At 31.1% G+C, this 22,121-nt stretch overlaps 1 protein-coding gene across 5 annotated transcripts in view; it reads left to right on the forward strand.

Moving 5' to 3' along the window:
- The window catches only part of LOC145276954 (uncharacterized), a 489,953-nt gene that overhangs the window by 401,050 nt on the left and 66,782 nt on the right, over positions 1-22,121 (forward strand). For 4 of the 5 annotated variants that reach the window (XM_080128473.1, XM_080128470.1, XM_080128471.1 and 1 more), the window contains one exon: positions 1,027-1,119. In XM_080128473.1, coding sequence (XP_079984599.1) covers positions 1,027-1,119 — 93 coding nt within the window. The remainder of the gene's footprint in view (positions 1-1,026; positions 1,120-22,121) is intronic. The other variant, XM_080128472.1, reaches the window with a different exon arrangement.

Here is a 22,121-nt window from a genome sequence, read left to right on the forward strand (position 1 = left end):
TTTAGAGTGCCTCCCCATGAGACAGAGTTAGACACGAGGGTCATTTTTTAACATGGAGAAAAGAAACAAAAATAAAAATTGTCTCAGTTGTGAAGGATTTCTCCTCTACTGACAGAACAAGAAATTGAAGTGTAGCATCTGAAGAACAGATACTACACTTTGATCTTGACCCGAATGAACGTAAGGAGTAGGCATTTTTTTGTCAGCCAATCTTTTAACCCCATCCTTTCCTATTTGGCTCTTGAAGGGTTAATCTCTTGATTCCTCTGTTTGGAGTTGAGAGGATTTTAACTCTTTTCTAGTCAGCATTTTCCCTGGATAATAGTACAAAACACCAAATTTAGAGAAAGCTCCTTGAGATGCTTCCCCAACATCACTCGCTAAATGTCATGTTGTGTATGTCCGTTGAGGTATTTCTCATAAGAAGGACTGGTTCCGTTACTACCATACTAATGTTTTGGATTTATGTTCAAGTATTTTATCTCTGAATTTATCGCTGCTAATTAAAAGACTACCTTGTTTTGAAGTGATCCTATCTTCTTCCTATCATTTTTTTATTATTATGAAACAATCATCTATTTTTTATTTTTTTTTATTATTATGAAACAATCATTTATTTATTTATTTTTTAGCTCCTGACATCAAGTGGCTTACTGCCTTATCTGGAGAAACTTCCATTAAAAAAAAAAAAAGAGCTTGTACAATACTTTTTTATTGAAATCACTGTACATATTGACTAAAATATCATACGGACACGTCGTATACGTATTGACTTTAAATATAGCAATCGTGTATGTCTTTCAGTTGAAGGCAGGAAATTATAACAAACGAACGCATTCTATACTTTTTTATTTTTCCATTAATGATATGCCAGTGAAAATGAACAAAGTCAAGATGGCTTGCAATTGGTAAGAATGCAGTGCACTTGGCTTCTTCTGTTTTATGGACTGTTATTAAGATGACAACAACCTCATCTTTAATTTTTGTTATTTATTTCCTGACTCGTTTATACATTTTTCCTTCTTTTGCAGGAGTACTTGTCATCAATGTAACATGGCGAGGGAAGACTTACGTTGGAACCCTCTTGGATGCTACCAAACATGACTGGGCTCCTCCAAGGTAATTTTTTTTTTTTTCCTCTCCTTTTTGTTTTAACGATGTAATTCCTTAGTTTACAATTCTGGATAGATATTCACGTATATAGGAAAAGCAACGTTGCCTGAATATTTTAGCAAAATAGGAAAGTTTTTTTTATTATTATTATTATTATAATTATTATTATTATCTCCACCCTTCCTTCTTTGCCGTTTTTTGGCAGCTTTATTTTACTTATATTTCTAAAATAATTATGTTGTTATAGTTCTCGGATAAAATTCAATTTTTTACAAATTTTTTATTTTACAGTATACTACTAATCTTATAGTCCAAATGTAGTTTATGATGTAATACTTCAGCTGAAATAAATATGATTAGGTTAGAATCCTCTTTGAGCATAAAATTTTCTAGGAGCAATGATAGTGAAGCAAAGAATTTCCATAGATATGACTTATCTTCCCCTGTTTGAAGCACTATCTTGCCCACCCTCTCTCTCTCTCTCTCTCTCTCAAAAAAAAAATCCGGAATAAAATTTCTAAACTAAACCATATCTTTATTCTCTCTCCGACAATTCTGTATTTGAAACTTTTGTGATATATTGAATTTCAAAAATTGAAACTCTGAACAATTTCACTACTAAGAGTATAAATTCTTTAGCAAAAACACCTCTTAAAATTGATGATGTGAGTTCTTTGCTTTTTAGTAAAAATTCCGCTTTTTTTTTCTTCTTTTTTTTTTTTTTAACCCAGAAAAATGGACTTCTTGCTTAAATTGTGAGAGCCTTTTATATCCGTGAATTCTCAGCTTTTTGATTGAAATCCAGTTGTTTTTTTGAAATAAGAAAAGGCCAATTTTTCCGTATTATCACAGTCTACTCTTCTCTTCAGCTTGTCTTACCTTCCTTTGCCCTTTTATAACAGTTCTTTCTGAAAACTGAAAATAATTATTTTGTTGTGAAGGCTAAGACTTTAAGTAATTCATGAAGGGGGTAGGGCAGTTAGATGACGTTTCTTTCATGTAAGAATGACTTCCTGTTTCTTTCCCCCCCCCACATACGCACTTGATGTCTTTCTCTTAATTTGGAGCAGCTAAAAATGATCTCTGCTGACTGATCGTAAGTCTTGTTCCCACTTAAAGACTCCTGAATGTTAGATCTCTTGGCCTGATGGTCTCGTTTTAGCTGCAGTGTTTATTGAATGAAAAATTATCATTTGAAATGATTGCATGAGAAAGGAATCCAGGTGTTCAATTACAGAGCAAACAAATCATCAGTTTGATGTATAATCTTTCACGTGTTCAAAAAAAAAAAAGTTTTTCTCAAAACTATGAATATTACATAAATATTTTATGGTCTGTAAATGCGGTTCACTTCTTGGGGTCTCTCACCTGGAAAGCGGGAATTTATGGAAGAAAGGCAATTCTAACTTTAAACATACTTTATTCACCAAATTGTGAATTCATTTTCCTAAACTGTGAGTTACTTCTGGATAAATTATTACCGGTGAAGGTACAGGATAGTTAACACTCAAGAACACATTAGAACAAAATTCTTTACTGGAATCGTCTAGTTGTAACCTGTGAAATTGATTTCTAAGATATTTTAATCAGTAAAATCCAGAATAGTTAACATGTGAAAACTTGTACCTTCCCCCCGAAAAAAAATGGTAAATCTTCCATATTTGTAATGTGTGGAAATGATTTGGGAGAAATTTTTTTATGGTAAAAGAAAAATTTACAAATCATTTCCACGCGTTAAAACATTAAAACAGATTCGGTAGAGAATTTCATTCTAATGCATTTTAGATAGTTTATGTTATTTTTAAAAAAATTTTAGTGTTAACTATTCTGTACTTTTACCGCATCTCCACAAGAGTCTAAACGCCCCTTCTCGAGCAGAATATTACATTGCATGGCTTTTCTCACAAATTTTCCAGTAACAAAACTGTTACTACTTCCAGTCTTTGTATGTCTAATGACTTGATTAAATTCTTCTGGTGAGACGACTGTTTTCGTAAATGGAGACGAGTGAAACTATGTTCGTACACTCAAACCCCATCAATCATACTTAAAGTGTAACTAGTTGTATTTTGTATTCATTCTACATTTTACTTCAAAAAGATGTTATGCAACACCTATATGTCTATGCAAATCAGCTAAGGGTTAAGACATGTGTTGCTCCTGACAACTGAAAGACCGATGAGTGGCAGAATTTTATTTTCAAGCATTTGGTGAATCACTTTTGAGTATGCATGCAAGTCAAGTCCATTTTGTAAAAGTAGAAAATCATGATTTAAAAAAAAAAAAAAAAAAAAATTTTTTTTTTTAAGGAGTACTATTTAAGTAATGCATAACATTTTCAGGCAGTCGCAATTGGAATAAATACAGACGACACTGCCAAGTCTGCTGCAAAGAGGGTATACTTCCTCTATTGGGCTAGAAATTTCACACTTACCATTCTCATATATAAGTGAGTGTTCACCCATGCATGGAGTATTATTGCTACATCTGGGTTGGTGCACCAACCACTAGTCTCTCCCTGCAGAAAAAGAGTCTCTAGCCTATTAAGTTCCATACTGTCTGCTAATCTCCAATCTCTGTCGCATCACTGCAGTTTTGGATGTCTATGCTTGTTTTACGAGTACTATTACAGAATATGCTCTGATTAATTTACTGCACTTGTACTCCTTGAATTAAAACACCTTTAATCTACTCATCTAGCAGCAAAATCCCTCCCCTTCACTGTATAGGTTTCCAGATGCTGGAAAACTTTTTACTCTAGAAGCTTCTTACCTTAATAAGCTGAGGTTATAATTGGCTTCAATGTCGAAAGGAATAATTTCCACACAGAGCATTACAGTTGACCAGCTAAAATTTGATTTTTTTTATCCATTTATTCTTTTACCTATAAATTTTTTCTTAAGAAATTTGTCAAAAAAGGAAAGCAATTTATTTTATTTCTTTTTTTCATTTTTACCAAAACTCTTAATTCTATGTTTACTAATAAGTCACTGTTTAAGATCAAAAGCAGCTTATGGATAAGTATTAAAAAGATGGACGAATTGTCAGTTGAATGATGAAAAATATTATGAGAGGATTTAAACGAGTGCATTAAATTGAATTACTCATGAGGACAGTTTATGACATGCCCTACCATTTGTTTTTATGACCATACCGACATGCAGACATTTAAATGTAATGTGAACAAACATTTTGCTGTAAAACTCCTCACACATGTTCTTGCCCCTTTCCTTAAATCTGAACTCTAATCACAATTACCTATTACGTTTTGATGGCAATATGACTTGTTTTGTAGCAAATACATTTTTTTTTTAATAAATAAAAATGTATATGATTGATAATGTATTGTATGTCTCATTATAGTCATGCAGCAATCCTTTTTTTTTTTTTTTTTTTTTTTTTTTTTTTTTTGTGTCAGGAGTAGAGTTCTTTACAGCATTGGGTATTGGATTCTCATTATCAAGTCTATGTTTGAAAACAATGAAATCATGTGGGCAATTGGTTCAAGTCAGATATCTTTCTTTCCAGTAATTCTTTTTTTTTTTTTTTTTTTTCTTTTTTTTTTTTTCAAAATTAATGATATTATTTTTATGGACTAATTACTTAAAGATTTACTACATTCAATTTAATATTTAACCATTATAGGTACATTCTCAACCCACTCTCAGAATTTCTAATCTATTATGATAGAATGAATGTTGTAGATATATATTTTTTTTTTGTAACCCTGTGTTAATTGAAACACCAGTAGAAAAGTCCTGAAAGAGTGAACAAAAGGTAGCAGACAGAAAGAAACTACATTTTTTTTTTTGTTTTTGACTGACTTTGTAAACTCACATTTTTGGATTCAAACAATTTAAAAAAGAAAAAAAAGATCAAATTGTAATTTTTTTATTAGGTTTATAACTTTGTTTTGGACTCAAATAACCTGAGCTCAATTAGTGACCCGATGAATCACACTTTTCTAGCGTGTGTGTGTGTGTGTGTGTTTGTACAGGGTGTCCTCCCCCCCCCCCCAAATTGAATTGATCAAATATAAGACGCATCAGCAGAAGCAGCAAACCAGCAAAAAAGTATTTCAGAACATCTAGAGTAGCCGTACCAAAGTCATTACGAGTCATTACACCACCGAGGAGCGGATATTTATCGTGGAGTGATACTTTTTGTTGAATTCAAATCCATCAGTTCTTTTGGGACAACCTGTGTGTGTGTGTGTGTGTGTGTCTCTCTCTCTCTCTCTCTCTCTCTCTCTCTCTATATATATATATATATATATATATATATATATATATATATATATATATATATAGTGATTTAAAGGTTATGAGGGTTTTTTGAAGCATGAAAAATAATGTTACTTTTTGTATTTAATATTTTCATAGTTATTTTTTATATTTCAAGTGGACCTCCGCTCTTAGTCACAAAAAAGTATGCTTAACCCCCCCCCTCATTACCTTGAAATCACTATCCTAGAAGCATACATGGACTTTTAACATATATATATATATATATAATAAATGATGAGAAGGAAAGTATTTCTTTGAAACTCCACAGATTAAAGACTATCCACTTAAGTGTTTCCTTTTCAGATTAAATATGTTTTTAACTCTTTTTCAAAGTGTTTTTTAACATGTTTTATTAACTATTTGCTCTTATATATATATATATTACACACACACACATATATATATATATATATATATATATATATATGGGTGTGTGCATGCTTATGATTTTTGTTTTGTCTATCCTATTTTTGGAGAAACAAGTGTTTTATTTAACCTTTCTATCTTGACGTTGTTTTCTTCTTGAATTGGTTGTGTAATATATCCAATGGATGTTATCTGAATTGTTCTGATGAGGAGAATCATGCATTTTTCAGCTTTATTCTGTTTTTAAGGCATTAAGAAATGCTTTTCTGAAACCTGTGTACATATGGATAAATACTAAGTTTTTATTTTCAAAGTTTGATTATAATATTTAGAATGTTAATTAAACTGTGTGTGTTATATAATGTGTGTGTGTGTGTGTATCGCTTAAGATATAATTTCTCAAAAGAATAAAAACAATTTTGAAAAGAAAAAGGAAATAAAAGGTTTGCAGTGGTTGTGAATACAGTCGTGGCCTTCGTTAAAGATGGCCGGTCAGCTGAAAAAATGACGTCATCGCCGAGGTCCCAACAAGCAAGATATGTGGAACTCTTGACTGTCAATAATGAACAGTAATTTTTACAGACAGCGTTACAAAACTTCAAAATTGGATTAAAATAAAGAAATAAAGAAAAAACACGATGATTTATACTGAAACTCATCTAATATTAATAATAAAAAAAAACAAGTTGTTTGTTTAAGTATTATAAGCAATTGAATATTTCGTTGTATTATAGATTTTAAAGATTAGAATGCGTTCTTTAATTACTTATAAATTACATTTAAAAAAAATGAAGGAACACGATTTGATTTGTAGTAAACTTGAAGTTTATTTGATATAATTAAATGAAAATTATGCATGTAAGATTATGAATATTTGAAGCAGAACACAAGCAAAATATTTGATATGAGTTAAGACAATAAACAAATATTAAAATTAAACTATTTTTTAATCAAAATGAATTTTTTTTAATCAAAATGAATTTTTTTTAATCAAAATGAATTTTTTTTAATCAAAATGAATATTTTTTTAATCAAAATGAATTTTTTTTTTTAATCAAAATGAATTTTTTTTTTTAATCAAAATGAATTTTTTTTTTTAATCAAAATGAATTTTTTTTAATCAAAATGAACCACAATCAAAAAAACAATATTTTTAAAAATCGAAATGAATTTTTTTTTAAATCGAAATGAATATTTTTTTAAATCATTTGAACAATATTTTTTTAAATCATTTGAACAATATTTTTTTAAATCAAAACTGAAAAACGAACGATGAATTAGTTTAACTGAAAAACGAACGATGAATTAGTTTAACTGAAAAACGAACGATGAATTAGTTTAACTGAAAAACGAACGATGAATTAGTTTAACTGAAAAACGAACGATGAATTAGTTTAACTGAAAAACGAACGATGAATTAGTTTAACTGAAAAACGAACGATGAATTAGTTTAACTGAAAAACGAACGATGAATTAGTTTAACTGAAAAACGAACGATGAATTAGTTTAACTGAAAAACGAACAATAAATTAGTTTAACTGAAAAACGAACAATAAATTAGTTTAACTGAAGAACAAACGATAAGTTAAAATTAAAATCAAACAAATAATGTTAGTATAAACAAAGTTACTAATGCAGAAATATTTCAAATATTAAATACATCAGACATTATAAAAATCCGTTGTGGAATTTAATTAAAAGTTTGAATTTTTCTGAAATTTTTTTTTTATTAATGTTGTCATTCTCCTTGCGACAAAAATTATTTATGAGGGAATTCGAAGAACTCCATATGAGCATTTTATGTCTTCAGGTCGAAAATGAAGTTCACATACCTAAAGAAATAATTTAAAAGAAAACCGTACCATATGTTTGACTTTTACAAAAATTACGGGTTTGTATTATTGTACACATAGATTCGAAAAAGTTGTCAAAAAACAAATATAGAACAAATAAATGTTATCAAAGGCAAGATAAGTTACTTTTCTACCAAACTGGATATAATTTTGGTGTTTTTATTCAGTGTAACATGTTTATTCAGCTCGAAAAACATGCAGTGTTTACCGATGTATTGGAAAATTCAAAATGACGGCCGACTCTTAAGCACGGTAAGTTCGGGAAAAGGTGTTATAAATAATAAACTAGACAAAATACTGTTAGAAATTCGCTCAATATATATTACCGTGACATAGGTTGACATATATTCGGTGTTTTTAATAGTATTTTGTCTAGTTTATTATTTATAACACCTTTTCTCGAACTTACCGTATTTAAGAGAGAGTCGGCCGCCATTTTGAATTGTCCAATACATCGGTAAACACTGCATGTTTTTCGAGCTGAATAAACATGTTACACTGAATAAAAACACCAAAATTATATCCAGTTTGGTAGAAAAGTAACTTATCTTGCTTTTGATAACATTTATTTGTTATATATTTGTTTTTTGACAACTTTTTCGAATCTATGTGTACAGTAATACAAACCCAAAATTACATGACAAAAACCGATAAGATAGAAAAATAATTATTAATGAACTTTTTTTTTGTTGTTGTTGACTAAAATAGTCATAAACAGTTTTTGGTAAATATGAAGAATTACTTCACCTTGGAAAATTCCTTTATAATTCCTAATTTTATAGATTTTTGAGGTTGCTGTAAACGAAAATAACATTTAAAATTAAGACAAACGAGTAGTTTCCAAGAAATGTTAGTTAAAAAAGTGGGGGATCACTTTTCTATAATAATTTAACGTAAACTGACCATCCACTTTGTGGCCACTATTTACCCTCGGAAAATCCTTTAAAATTCCAGGAAACAAGTAGTTTTTTTCTTTTTAAAAATATATTAGAAAATACTCGTTTGCCTTAATTTTAAATGTTATTTTCGTTTTCAGCGCACCCGAAAACTTATAAAAGTGGTAATTTTAAAGGAATTCTCGAAGGTGGAGTTATTCTTCATATTTAACCATTTTTTTAAAACATTAATAAATTCATGAAGTATTGCTCAGTAAAAAAATAATTAACCTAAAGAAAAAATCATGTTTCTTATTTAAGATTATTTCACCACATAACAAAAATAACATGCAAAATCATTTTTTTATATCCATATTTTCAGTTTGTTAAAATACGTTAATAATATAAATTGTAACACCACGAGTGAACGTGCGTTTTTTTTTTTTTTTTTTTTTTTTTTTAGTTTAGTTTCATTATATATATATATTATATATATAAATAAGTATTTTTTAAATTTTATCTTTCTAGTTTTAAAAAAAGTTGTAAAATCTTATCAGCCGGCATAATTTATTTTTAAATATTGAAAAATTTCAGGAAAATTAATTTTTGCTAGAATTTTAAAACGTGTGTCAACAGCTTAAAAAAATCGTCTCTTCAAAAGAACGTCTTATGTCTCGCATTTTCCTTAGTTTTGTATGCTGTAAAAAATTTTTTTTTAATATTAGCAATTTATTTGAAGCTTCTTCTTTTGAATGGTAAAAAACTTAGGATGATAATCTTGAATTAAATTATAGTCACATCGTGTTAAATACAGGGGGGAGCACGTTAAAACTTACTTCGCTGAATGGAGATGGTGTAAAATCTTTTCTTTTTACTGCATTAATCCATAGACAAGATAATTCTTTATTTTTCGGAAATGAAAATACTGTAACTTTCAGTCCTTTACGATAATTTCCTCTGCAATTCGGAACGATGCACCGTGAAGGCATTTTAATAAAAAAAGAAATATTACAATACGTTACGATATCTACCGGTGACAACAGTTGGTTGCTTGAGTCAAGCAATGCTTGACACCGGTAAAGGGACTATCCGTGATGACGTCAGCAGATTAAATTATTTTTGCCCACCGGCCATCTTGTCTTTTAAGACGGTCTTGATACAGTGCTCAACGTGTTAGTGATAGAGCTTTATAGTGTTCATGATGTAAAATTAGAATAATAAAAAATATATTTATATTTTGTACTATTTTCCATTTTCAGAGATTTGTGTTGACTTTAAAATGAATCAATTCAAATTTCAACCATTCATTTGTATTTACGTAAATATTCATTTAATCGGTTAAAAAAAATTGCTGATCGTCTTCTGGGGACAGGAAAAGAACAACTTGTTTAAGTCTAAATTAACTAATTTACATTTAATATCATCTTTTGAGGATTAGAAATTTCTTGAAACTACAATAGGACATATAAAAAAAAAATTAAGTGTCCTTTTTCTTCTTCTTCACCCACTAGGAGTTTTCACACAGGTCAACATCAAAGAATTCTCTTTGAGAACAACCTGTGGTGTTCTCTGGAGTCTTTCCACCTCTTTTGATATATATAGTTATCATATTGACACAGATTCTCATTAGATCACCAAAGTTAAGAAATGTTGAGTCTGGTTTGTATCATATGGGTGACATTTGGGAATAGCAGTACAGTATGTAGGCCATCAACACATTTCTGCAAGAACTGCAAAAACTTAACATCCCCATCTTCTGATGGGGATATATTAGTGACTGGCTTGTGAAGTTGATATTCCCATAAAACTTCTTCTTTGGAGAAAACTGATTCAACTTACCTACAGAATCTCTCTCTCTCTCTCTCTCTCTCTCTCTCTCTCTCTCTCTCTCTCTTCTCTCTCTCTCTCACTCACTCACTCACTCACTCACTCATACACACACACAATAAATGACAAAAAACTATATTCTAAAATTCATGCTGTTGACCATCTTATAATTTATTCCTTTAATTCAGTTGACATTTACAATTCTTGACAGTATCTGTTTTGTAGTGCAAAATCAATCAGTGAATCTATTATGCCCTTAACTCATCAAAAGAAATGGCAACATCGATCCGTCAAAAGGAAATAAAGTGTGATTTGACATGATTAAAACTCGAAAATTGGAAGAGAAGCTGCAAATACCTTTAATATGGTTCCATTACGCTATTTTGAATTATGTGTGTGTGTGTGTGTGTGTGTTATAGAAGGTCAGAAAAAAATTGGTAAAATTGTAAAATAAATATTATACTCTAGCATTGAATTTCTTCTTTAAAATCGAGCACTTTGCTGGGGTTCTTTCCTGCAAACATCACACAATGTTTTTATATATATATATATATATATATATATATATATACACACACACACACACATACATGAAGTGCCTTCAATAAGTTTCCAGACTGTTTTGTATGTGCACTTTTATTGATAGTACATACTCGAAGTAATCTCCTCCGGCTGCAATGCACTTGTACCATTCCAACAACTTTTTTTATCTCCTCAATTGTCTCAACGACAGCTTTTAAGATTTTCCTTGAGCTTAGGGAATAACCATAAATCACAGGGAGCAAGGTCTGGACTATAGGAAGGGTGAGGAACTGTCTTGATCCCCATCTTAGTCAAATATTCTGTGATCTTCTCTAAGCATCCCTGGGATAAACTTCATGCAAATCTTCTGCATCTTTCGTTCTTCGTGAATAATCGTGTCTACAGTTCTCACACTGACATCAAACTATGCACAGTGTCTCTGTAGACAAACAACTGTTCTTATCCATGAAATTCTTTATTCGGCCAATCAACTCTAGTGTTCTGACTTCCTTATTCCTCCCACACTTTGCATCATCCCTCACAGATTCCCTGCTTTCCTTAAATCTCTTATGCCACTAAAAACTGATGCTCGATTCATGCAAGATGGTCCAAAAACAGTTTGAAGCATTCCATGTATTTTAGTGGCATTTTTTTTTTTCAAGTTTAAACCAGAATTTTATTGCGTATCATTCTTCTGAAGTGTCCTCACGTCCAGATTGCATTTTTGAAATTCACCAGTTGTGACAATCAGCCTTTAGTAGGGTGTATTTCAATTCCTGTTGGAGCTGTTCATTTTAACCTGAAATCATAAAAAGTAGTTATCTAAGATGTTTAGCAATAACATACCGAATTTTCAAGAGTCTATGACAATTTTAAATGCCTGTACAAAAAAAAGTCTGGAAACTTATTTAAGGCACTTTGTGTGTGTGTGTGTATTAAAGCCGAGTTAATATTTTTTAAGGTTTAAAATACATCTTTATTGCGTGAACACTTCTGGTATGTGTGTTTCTTGCAAATACATGATTTGTGTAATATTGCTTTAGTCACTATTAATTATTTATTTAAATAAATAATACAGTAGCATAAAATACTAAAATTAAATTATTTTTTTATAAATAAGATTTTTAAAACTTAATCTATCTCTCTCTCTATCTCTCATATATATATATATATATATATATATATATATATATATATATATGAGAGAGATATGTGTGTTGATTAGGCATTTGGTCATTAGCTTCTCATTATTTATAAATTTAAGAGGTAAAAAAACAATAACAAAACCTGTAAAGTACTTATAAAGTATTTGTGATTTGAAACAGAAACGTAAAAAGCCCCCACCCCAGGACAATTTCAGATATATACAGTGTTTTTTTTTTTTGTTTTTTTTTTTATAAAATGGATGTTCAGTTATGGAATCTAGAAAAATACATTCCACATGTCATCTATAAAGTTCCACTTTGTGCTTATATTTCATACTAGCAGGGAGATCTGACGTTGCCCGGATTGAATGATGATCAACAAATGTTTCACACTTACATATTTTTATTGTCATCGAAATCAATGAAATCAATTGTTTGCTCTAGCTGGGAGCCCATCGAGGTGCACCAGGAGAAAGCTTACATGCCTCTTTCAGTGACTTAGTTCACAGTACATTGTGGCCTACATTGCACTGTAGAGAACCTACTCTCGATTTTATAAAATTATTTTTTTATATATAATGGCTTGCATTACAGTTTAAAATGTAAAAGTCAAGTATCATGCTTCAGTTGTGCTCTAAACAGAAACATTAATTTAGAATGTGTCCCTGTCATATTAAAGAACACAGTTAATTTTTTTTTTTTGTAAATTTAACCGTTTCTATAATGATTAGAGTGTGTGCTTTGCTTAAAAAATTAAAATAAACCAGATACAATTTCTGACCAAATAAATAATGCTTAGTTACTTTAACTCATAAACTTATAAATTATGGAATATGTATTTTAGACAATGATTAATGTAGGCACATTTTTTTTATATTATTATTTATTATTATTTTACTTTTATTTATTCATTTATTTTATTTTTTTGGTAAACATTACGGTATGAGGGGAGAGGGACAACTTACTCTCCCATCTCTAAAAATTAAAATAAGCTCTATACGATCTCCTTCTAAATAATAATAAAAAAAAACGTTTATGTGTTTAAGCTGTTAAAAATAAAGTAAGTCTTATCATATACAGAGTGTCTCTCAAATTATAAAAATGTATCACTGAAAATGTTATAAACGTTGTTTATACCGGTCCTAGGACAAGTATTTTTTTTAGTAATATATAACCAGCTAGAAGAAAATCCAAGACAAATAAAATTAATTTTTTGAACTAAACATATTTACACTAGCTTTATGTCTCCCTTGCAAAAGATTAAAATATATAATACTATTATACTAAAACTTATGTCTAGAATCCTCATTCTAATTTTAATTAAAATCCATTACCTACGTACAGGTAATAATGGGGCATAAAAGATAGGGGGACATAGTTTTGAAAGCTGGTTTATCATAATTTTTTTTTAAGTTTCCGTCTACTTTTTTTACTGTATTTGAAAGATTAAAGGCTAAAGTTAATTTCTAAAAGGAGAAAAATGTGTACATGTGAAAAAAAATATTTGTACATGTGAAAAACAATATTTGTACATATGAAAAACAATATTTGTACATGTGAAAAACAATATTTGTACATGTGAAAAAAAATATTTGTACATGTTAAAAAAATGTGTACATGTGAAAAACAATATTTGTACATGTGAAAAACAATATTTGTACATGTAAAAAAACAAGTTATAATAAAAAATGTATGCACAGTGACATTCAGAAGCTGACAAATTCACTTAAATTCTGAAGTGAAATAAATTCATTGTAAAAATCCTTTGAAAGATAAATACTAGTTTTTTGGGTGTATTTCAAAGATAATTAGTAAAGTCACATCCTAAGATATTGAATTAAATAATAATTAAAAAAACACCTTATTTGTACAAACAAAAAAAAATAGCTTAATTAGCCCCCAAAAGTGTGAGATTCTAGCTTCGCTTAAGCAAAAATAAACAGTCATTTAAGTGTGGATTCTACAGAAGCCCAGAATGTCAGAAAGTCTATCTGAAAATGATGTCAGGTAGTTGGAGAGAGAGATAGGGAGTGCTGTTTTTCTTTTTATACATTTTGAGTATCAGCTATTCATTTTGCACATACCTACCATTACAGGATTTTGATACTAGTATCATCATATTGGGTTGCTCGGACCAAATTAACTCTTCCCCTCCACAGGTATCTATCTTCGGAAACTCTTAAAGTTGTAAGCCAGTGTCTTCTGTCAATAATTTTGTGTACGTCTTGACAGATCTCCCTACTTTAGTGGTTCCGTGTTTAGGATCCCACAGTAACACATCGCTGACAACCTCATCTTTTCTTCTGTTACAATGTCCGGCATATCGTGTTCTTTCTCTTATTACTGAAGAGATCCTGGGAAACCGACAATACTGATTCTTTGGATTCTAAAAAAAAAAAGTGTAAAATTTAAGCTTAAAAGGTCTTGAGAAATTAAAATGCAGATAACCTGAATTAATTTGATCCATAGTATCATAATAAAATGGCAGCTCGCGATTATGGATCAAATTCAATGCAAATCTGATAAATTTGAATTTTCAAATGAGAACTTATGTCAATATTATGCCCTCAAAAAACCCCAAAGAAAATAAAATTTAGTGAATATTTATTAATTCATCTATTATATAAATCTCACCTGTCTGTTGAAATGTATGTATGTATGTTTGTATGTCTGCCTAAAACTTTCGACAGAGGCGACGGATTTTCATGAGATAGGTATCATTTTGAAGCTTTGGACAACAAATACCGAAAAATTGGTCAAAAACATTAAATCCTTTACCCTCAACTGGGCACTTTTCTACAGGGAGGGGTCACTTTTTTTGCCAATATTTTCGAAAGTCATCCCCTCTCTTTTCAATTGTCTAGCCTTAATTTAAACCTATGTCACTTTTGGTTTGCCGATGGACGCAAGAGCAAACTTGTCACGTTTTTTTTTTTTTTTTTTTTTTTTTTTTTCCCACATTCCTTTCCTCCTTCGCGGTATGGGTTCGAGCCTGCCTGACTACTACCACTTTTTTTTTTTTTTCTCAACACACACCTCCAAACATCTGAGCAATGCCGGGCACCCAGGCTAGTGTCTAATAATCTTAAATTTCACACCAAAAAAAAAAAAAAAAATTTCTGAGTTATCTGAATTTTTATAACCCCATTTGTATCAAACTAAATACAGCCCACATTGAACACCTTATACCTAGAAACAGCGTTCCAAAATTCATGATGATCGCTTAACTGGTTTTAGTGAGTCCTGTACATAAAAATATAGACATAATAACTAAGCATAGAGAGTCAGACGCAATTGGTCATGGCTGGTTTGGTTTTATTTCTATAATCAATGGATAACATGTCCTGTCTCGCATTGAATATTGAGAAACCATTTGAATGCTATGAATCATTGTTCATTTCAATGATTTTAAGCAGCAATGATTTTATGAGAGTAGTTTTAATAATGATTTTACCATTAGAACATGTCATATCTTCTAGCATTACTTGGTTTTACTAACACTGCATGCTAGTTTGTATGTAACATATGGCGAGTGTTTGTTTGTTGAAACTGTCGTTGTTGATTTTGTTATACGTCACAATGTTTTATTGGATTTTAAGGTTTCCCAATGTCATCATGTCCGTTATACATGCTGGCAGGTGTTGGACAGCTTTTTAAAATTAATTTCCAAACTAACCTATCTCCGGACAGGTCTTTATTTATTCCTATTTCTCCCAAATCCATCCTTACCACTCCCCCCCCCTCCCAGGTTTTTCTTGCCCCTCCCCCTCCCTCAATCAACTGACCTTGCTTCCTTAACTGTTTTACATCTTGTCAGATTTTGAAATTCCGTCCCTGTTTCCTGCTTCCCTTGCTGTACTAGCATGCAGAGATTTAAATGTAATGTGAACAGACCTCTTTCTGCTCACCTCCCTATATATAATGCCCCTGTAAATTTTGTCCCAAATACAGAGTGGAACGATAAAATTGTCGCCCTAAAGAAAACAACATTACAACTTTATTTTAAAACTTTTATTGAAAAAAATCAATTCAGGTAAATTGATTATATAGTGGAGCTATTCAATGTAGCCGCTTTCAGCCTCAATTACCACCTCAATATGGGTTCAGAACTGGAAGCATGCCTTTTCCACAAGCACCAGCAGGAGCTCGGTAGATGGCAGTGATCAGGCTGTCTTTGGTGTTGTGGGAGGTCATGTTGGTGATGTTCTCGACATATGACCAAATGAAGTAGTCCAGCAGAATCAGGTCGGAGGAGGAGGGGGCTCAGTGAGAGAAGGGTACAAAGTTGTAGCACTCCTTCTGAAGCCAAGCCTGGGTTTTTTTGGACTTGTGGGCTGGCACCAAGTCCTACTGCCACACCCAGGGTTTACCAGCGACCATCTGATTGCACCAGGGGATCACCACACTTTTCAGCACATCCAGGTACAATTTGGTGTTGACTTTCAAGCCGACTTCGAAGATGTGAGGTGGCATGATGTGGCCTTCACTTGAAACCACACCAAAGACCATAATCATGGCTGGAAACTTTGTTTTCATCTCCCTGGGCACGTCTCTGTTATTCATGGCAATCCAACGATGCATTTTCAGGGTGCTGGCAATGGCCCTGTTGCCATAACTTGGATCGGTAGAGAGCATTAATTGTACAGCGGCACATCTCTGATCTCGCTTATTGAACATTATGTCACTTTTGGACATGATAGAAGGCTCCTATCACTCTTGGGATTTGTACATAACTGGCCAATTAGAAGACAAAAACAGAAAACCGGTTTCATCAAACGGAAATGGAATCATGTCGTCTTTTCTAGGGTGATAATTTTATCGTTCCACCTTTTATTAGGCAATATGCCTTATTTTGTGGGTTTAATAAAAAGTAATAAAGAGTACATCTACACCTCGGAAGTCAGAACAATGTAGGGAAATGTGTGCAGAGCAGGAAACTTTGGTTTGGTCACATTAAAATAACAGTTGTGAGTTCTTAGATCAATGGATGTAGAACAGTTGAGGTAGCAGGTTCAGTTCACAGGGAAGGCCATCATAATATCGTATGAATTTGAAGATTGTTGGCATTCGTTTCCCCTGATATTTTTTCCAGTCAGAATTCTTTCTAGAAAGACATCCTTTTTACATACAGAAGGGACCACGAGAAAATTGCCAGCATCCAAGCAAACTTGAAAAACTCAGATGATTAGTTTGTGTTATTAACCACTTGAACACTGTCACCTTCCATGGCAGGGAAGTAATAAGCATAGACTTGAAAAGAACAACAATAAAGACCTAGCCAGAGATAGGTTAGTTTAAAAGTTAATTTTTTAAAGTCCTCTAACACACGTTGGCATGTAAAAAGACGGATGTTAAACAAACTATGATGATGTGTAATTTATTGGTTGTATAAGTCTTCATACAATTACATTGTTAATAATTTTGTATTACCCTTTTTTATAGATTTGTATAATTTTTTTTCTTTTTTAAATAGAATTTAATTGCATGGATTTTCATAAATCTCCTAATATTTATCAATTATTTAAAAAAAAAAAAAACTTACAATTTTGAATCCAATTTTATTTAAACCCTAAAACATCTTTTAAATGATTCTCAAGCAATGTTATCCTTAATACTGTACGAATCTAATAGGTCCTACACTGTTGGCCAAGCTCCAAAACTCTGTCCCATCACCTCAGTATTGCATCCCTGTGCCTGTTTTACAGGTACTTTAATGGAATGTGCTCTGATGAACTCATAGAAATTGTGCTTCTTCGATGTACATACTCCTGACTAACTCAACAACAAGCAGCAAAATCCCACTCCTTCACTGTTGAGGTATCTAAATGCCGGAAAATTTTCTACTTTAATAATTCCTTCCCTCCGACTGCTTGACTTTGTAATTTCCTTCCTACTTTCCTGATTGTACTAACGTACAGAAATTTAAATGTAATGTGAACAGACATCTTGCTGCTTAACTTTCTACAGTCCCCTGCTAGACATATTCCCAAATAGTAGCCGCTTACACTCCAAGTATCGATATGCCTTGTTTGAAGTGAAAAAGAGTTTAAAAAATAATGTATTACAATGTTCTTAATTAATTGCCTTAATGTTAGCTATTGTCATATCAGGTTTATTTATGTCAGGAGTAATATGAATACCAAATCATTTGCTGAGATTTTTTTTTTTTTTTTTTTTTTTTTGCGTGGATGGTGAGGAGGACGTCCCATATAATTAGCAATTATTTCAATCAGATAATGTTATCTTTGGTGGCTAAATAGATCTCCGGATTGGTCGTCACCATCTTGGCAACGTGGTAGAGATAATTTTTACGACAGGTTTTTCTCTACCATATCATCATTCATAATTATGCCGTTATTAGCGTTTGTAAATAGGCAATTATTGGATTTAAAAACAAAATAAAATAAATTTCTATAAAAACAATGGTCAGTTTATCTGCTGATTATTTACTAAAAATCTAACAAAGCTGATTGAGAGATTTTGTACAGAGTTTGACTGCATATATCATCATTGTCGTCGTCATCATCATCATCACAATGTCCATTTTATGTACTAGCATGCATTGTATTGCTTTTAAAAAATTGACTTCTAACCTATCTCTGACCAAGTCTTTATTTATCCCTCTTTATCTGAAGACCATTTTTATCATTCTCTATCATGTTGGCAAGTTCTTTGAGCTAATTTCATTCTTTTTGGATTACTATTCTCATTTTGAATGTCATTTTCACAAAAAGAAAAGATATATATATATATATATATATATATATATATATATATATATATATAGTAATTTATAGTGATAAGTAGTAAGATTGTACATTTATAACCAGAATGTGTTTAAGACTCAAAAACAATACTAGAATTTTCGGCAAGGAACTATTGAGGATAAAGCACTTGATAAAATTCAGTTGTGAGTGATATTCTTCCAGGTCAAAAGTTAAATCTTTAGTGCGAACGATACTCAGAATACAGTTGCTAATTACTTAGGACTTCTATCTAGTCATGGCTGACAGAACGAGAGTATGCTACTTCCCCTTCTCTCTCTGGATTAAATAAATTTGCAATTCTGTATATTCCAGAGTTTGACAGAAAGATTTCCGAGTTTAACAAGATACACCTAAAGAAGGTCGGAGGTTACATAAGCCAAAACATTGTGAAAATAACACTCCAGATGAGAACAGTAGTCTGAATAATATGAATTATCGGTCCTCATCTAAAAAATTCAGGAACATTTATTCATATTTGTTTTTTTTTTTTTTTTTTTTTTTTTTTTTTCTAGTTCAAGATTATTGTTACGCTTCTTGTAATTTCTTTTTTCTTTTTGTAGTGTACCTGTTTTTGAACCTTATTAGAAATATTCTTGCAACCTTAATCGGCTGTGTGAGTTGATTATAAGAATGTTCCTTTATTTCAGCTTTTAGACAGCCCCCCCCCCTCCTTTTAGGGACCTCCCTCATTCTTTATAAAATATTTTATTATATAAAGTGTTAGATAAAAAAAAAAAATAGGTGGCCCCCTAGCAAAAAAAAAAAAAAAAAGACGGTTAAGCAGATATTGAGACCTTAATGTCATATCTTTCCTCACTTTTATAAGAAAATTTTTGCTTACTCATTTTTTTTTTTAACTTTGGAGTTTTTTGTGGGTTTTTTTTTTTATTATTTTAACAAACTGTTCTCATCTTGGAGAACAGTTGTCAAAATAATCTAGCTAATACAAATTATCAATCTTTATCTAAAAGGTTTCAAAGCATAATATCAAACTGTTACAGGTCCAAAATAATACACAACAAATGAACAATAACAAGATGAAAATAGCTGTCCAAATAGTACATCATCATCTCAAGAATTCCTTTTCATTTTTGGTCTCCCAACAAAAGGAGGATGAACCTGTAAATTCACCCTTGTCTGTTCGTCTGTATGTACTTTTCTTAACTACGCCTTGGAATTTTTTAAAATTTTGCGCAAACATTAAACATGATATGAGTAAAAAAGTAACAGAATGGATTTTCCCGGAAAACTCTAGTTGCCCCTTGTTGCCTTTCAGGTTAAAATGGCTAAAATCGACACTTTTGTGCTTATCAAAAAAAAAATTAATGCCTTGGATTTTTATATCATTTTGTTTGTCTACACTTTGCGATAACTTGGGTGTGCCCAGGGGATATTTAATTTTTGGGAGTATTTTACTATATTTGACCAAAATTTTCTGTGTATGTCTATTTAGCAGTTTCGCATGGTGCTGAACTCAAATTTAAATATGTTAAGGCCTTGGGAAGTTTGGGGGGCTAAATGTAGGGGGTGCAAATGATAGATTTAGTCATTTCTTTTTTTACATGGTGTAGAACTCAAATTTACATATGTTAAGGCCTAAAACTGCACCTTTTGTTCATTTTTCACCAGGATTTGACATCCCCTGGGGACGGGGGGGGGCAATGCTGAACTTTTATTTTTTATGTCACGTTCACTGTGCACTCACAAGGAACCATGCGTGCTTCACTTGTTCATTTTATGTTTTATATTCTGGAATCATCAAGAATAGTTTCTTCCCAGAAATTAAAATATCAAAATAAAAGGAAATCGATGAATATTTTGAAACATGATTTTTCTGAAGGATTTTGTTGGTTGCAAATCTTTTTGATTTAAAAAAAAGCAAAAAATAAAGACGCCTGTCCATAATTCCCACTATATGAAAAAACAAAATTAAAGAAAAATCTGTATAATGTATGTACGCATGATGGAAAGAAAATATTTTGCACCAAAAATCACATAAATTAATAAAGTGGTTTTATTTTTATAAAGAAAATCAGTTTTAAGCAATGTCCCCCCTCTTCCTCATGTTAAGAATGGGGAATTATTTTGGAGTTATCTCCTTCATGCTTTCAAACCGTTTTCAAGATGGTCTTGCAAGATTGTTGCTCATAGTTTTGCTGTAAAATTTGATTTTCTTTATAAAAAGAAAACTACTCAATCAATTTACATGATTTTTGGTGTATGACATTTTCTTTGGGTCATGAGTACGTAATCATATATATTCTTTCTATTTTTTTCAGGAGGGGTGGATTGTGGACAAGCACAAAAAAAAAAAAGAATTGAGTTCGAATGTGTTTTATTCTTGCCTAAATTATATATATATATATGTGTGTGTCAGGATATATACTTATTGAATAGCACATACATAAACCTAAATACATACAGTTATGTGTGTGTGTATACTTATATATACACTCATACATACGAATACCCACACACACACACATATATATATATATATATATATATATATGTCAAAATATTGTTAGTTCACTACTGCATAGCAGCAGCTGAATAGCGCTTCGCTTAGAAGCTCTGATTGTCGAGTTTCAATCCTGGCTTGAGGTAGTTGCTTGTCTAGCTGCACTGATGAGCTGTGAAACAGCGAAACAGTACTGTATGTGGATGACTATATGAATGTATATATGTGTGTGTGTATGTGAAGAATTCGAATTTTGAATGATCTCTTTCCATCCATATAAGAAAAGTGTTGTTAGGAAATGCAAGTGAAAAAAAAAAAAGAAGATAGTTGTCAGTTGGCAACAAAAGACGACAAAATGGTTGGTTGAATGAATAAATAATTATTAATAGCTTGTCTCCACAAACTACAACACAACAGAAATTAAACGTACATGGTAGACAAACACTTCCCAAAACAATAGTATGCATATAATGACACTATTTGGAAAATACTCTCAAGAAACAAAGAATACAACTCCAAATAGAGATTTTAGAAAGCCATTCTTAACATGGGAATGTTGCCATTGGAAAAACTCAAATTCACTTAAAAATGTTTTCTTTATGAAAATAACATTTGTCGATTAATGTACATGATTTTTGGTGTATGATTATTTTTTTTTTTTTTCATCTTGGGTACGTATACCATGTAGATCTTTTTTCTTTTTTTTTTTTTTTAGAGGGGAGTGGATTATGCACAAGCACCAAAAAAAAAAAAAAAAAAAAAAATTGAGTACAAATGTGTTTTATTCTTGCCTAAATTATTTTTTATGTCTTGAAGAATTTTCAAATTTCAGAAAAAAGAGCTCAGTTTTTCGTTTTTGTTATCAAAATTTGTGCATTCTATTTGTCGATTTTGTGGCAAAATTTA

The sequence above is a fragment of the Euprymna scolopes genome, chromosome 5, assembly GCF_053919585.1.
Source record: "Euprymna scolopes isolate OS-2025 chromosome 5, ASM5391958v1, whole genome shotgun sequence".
NCBI classification, from domain to species: domain Eukaryota; kingdom Metazoa; phylum Mollusca; class Cephalopoda; order Sepiida; family Sepiolidae; genus Euprymna; species Euprymna scolopes.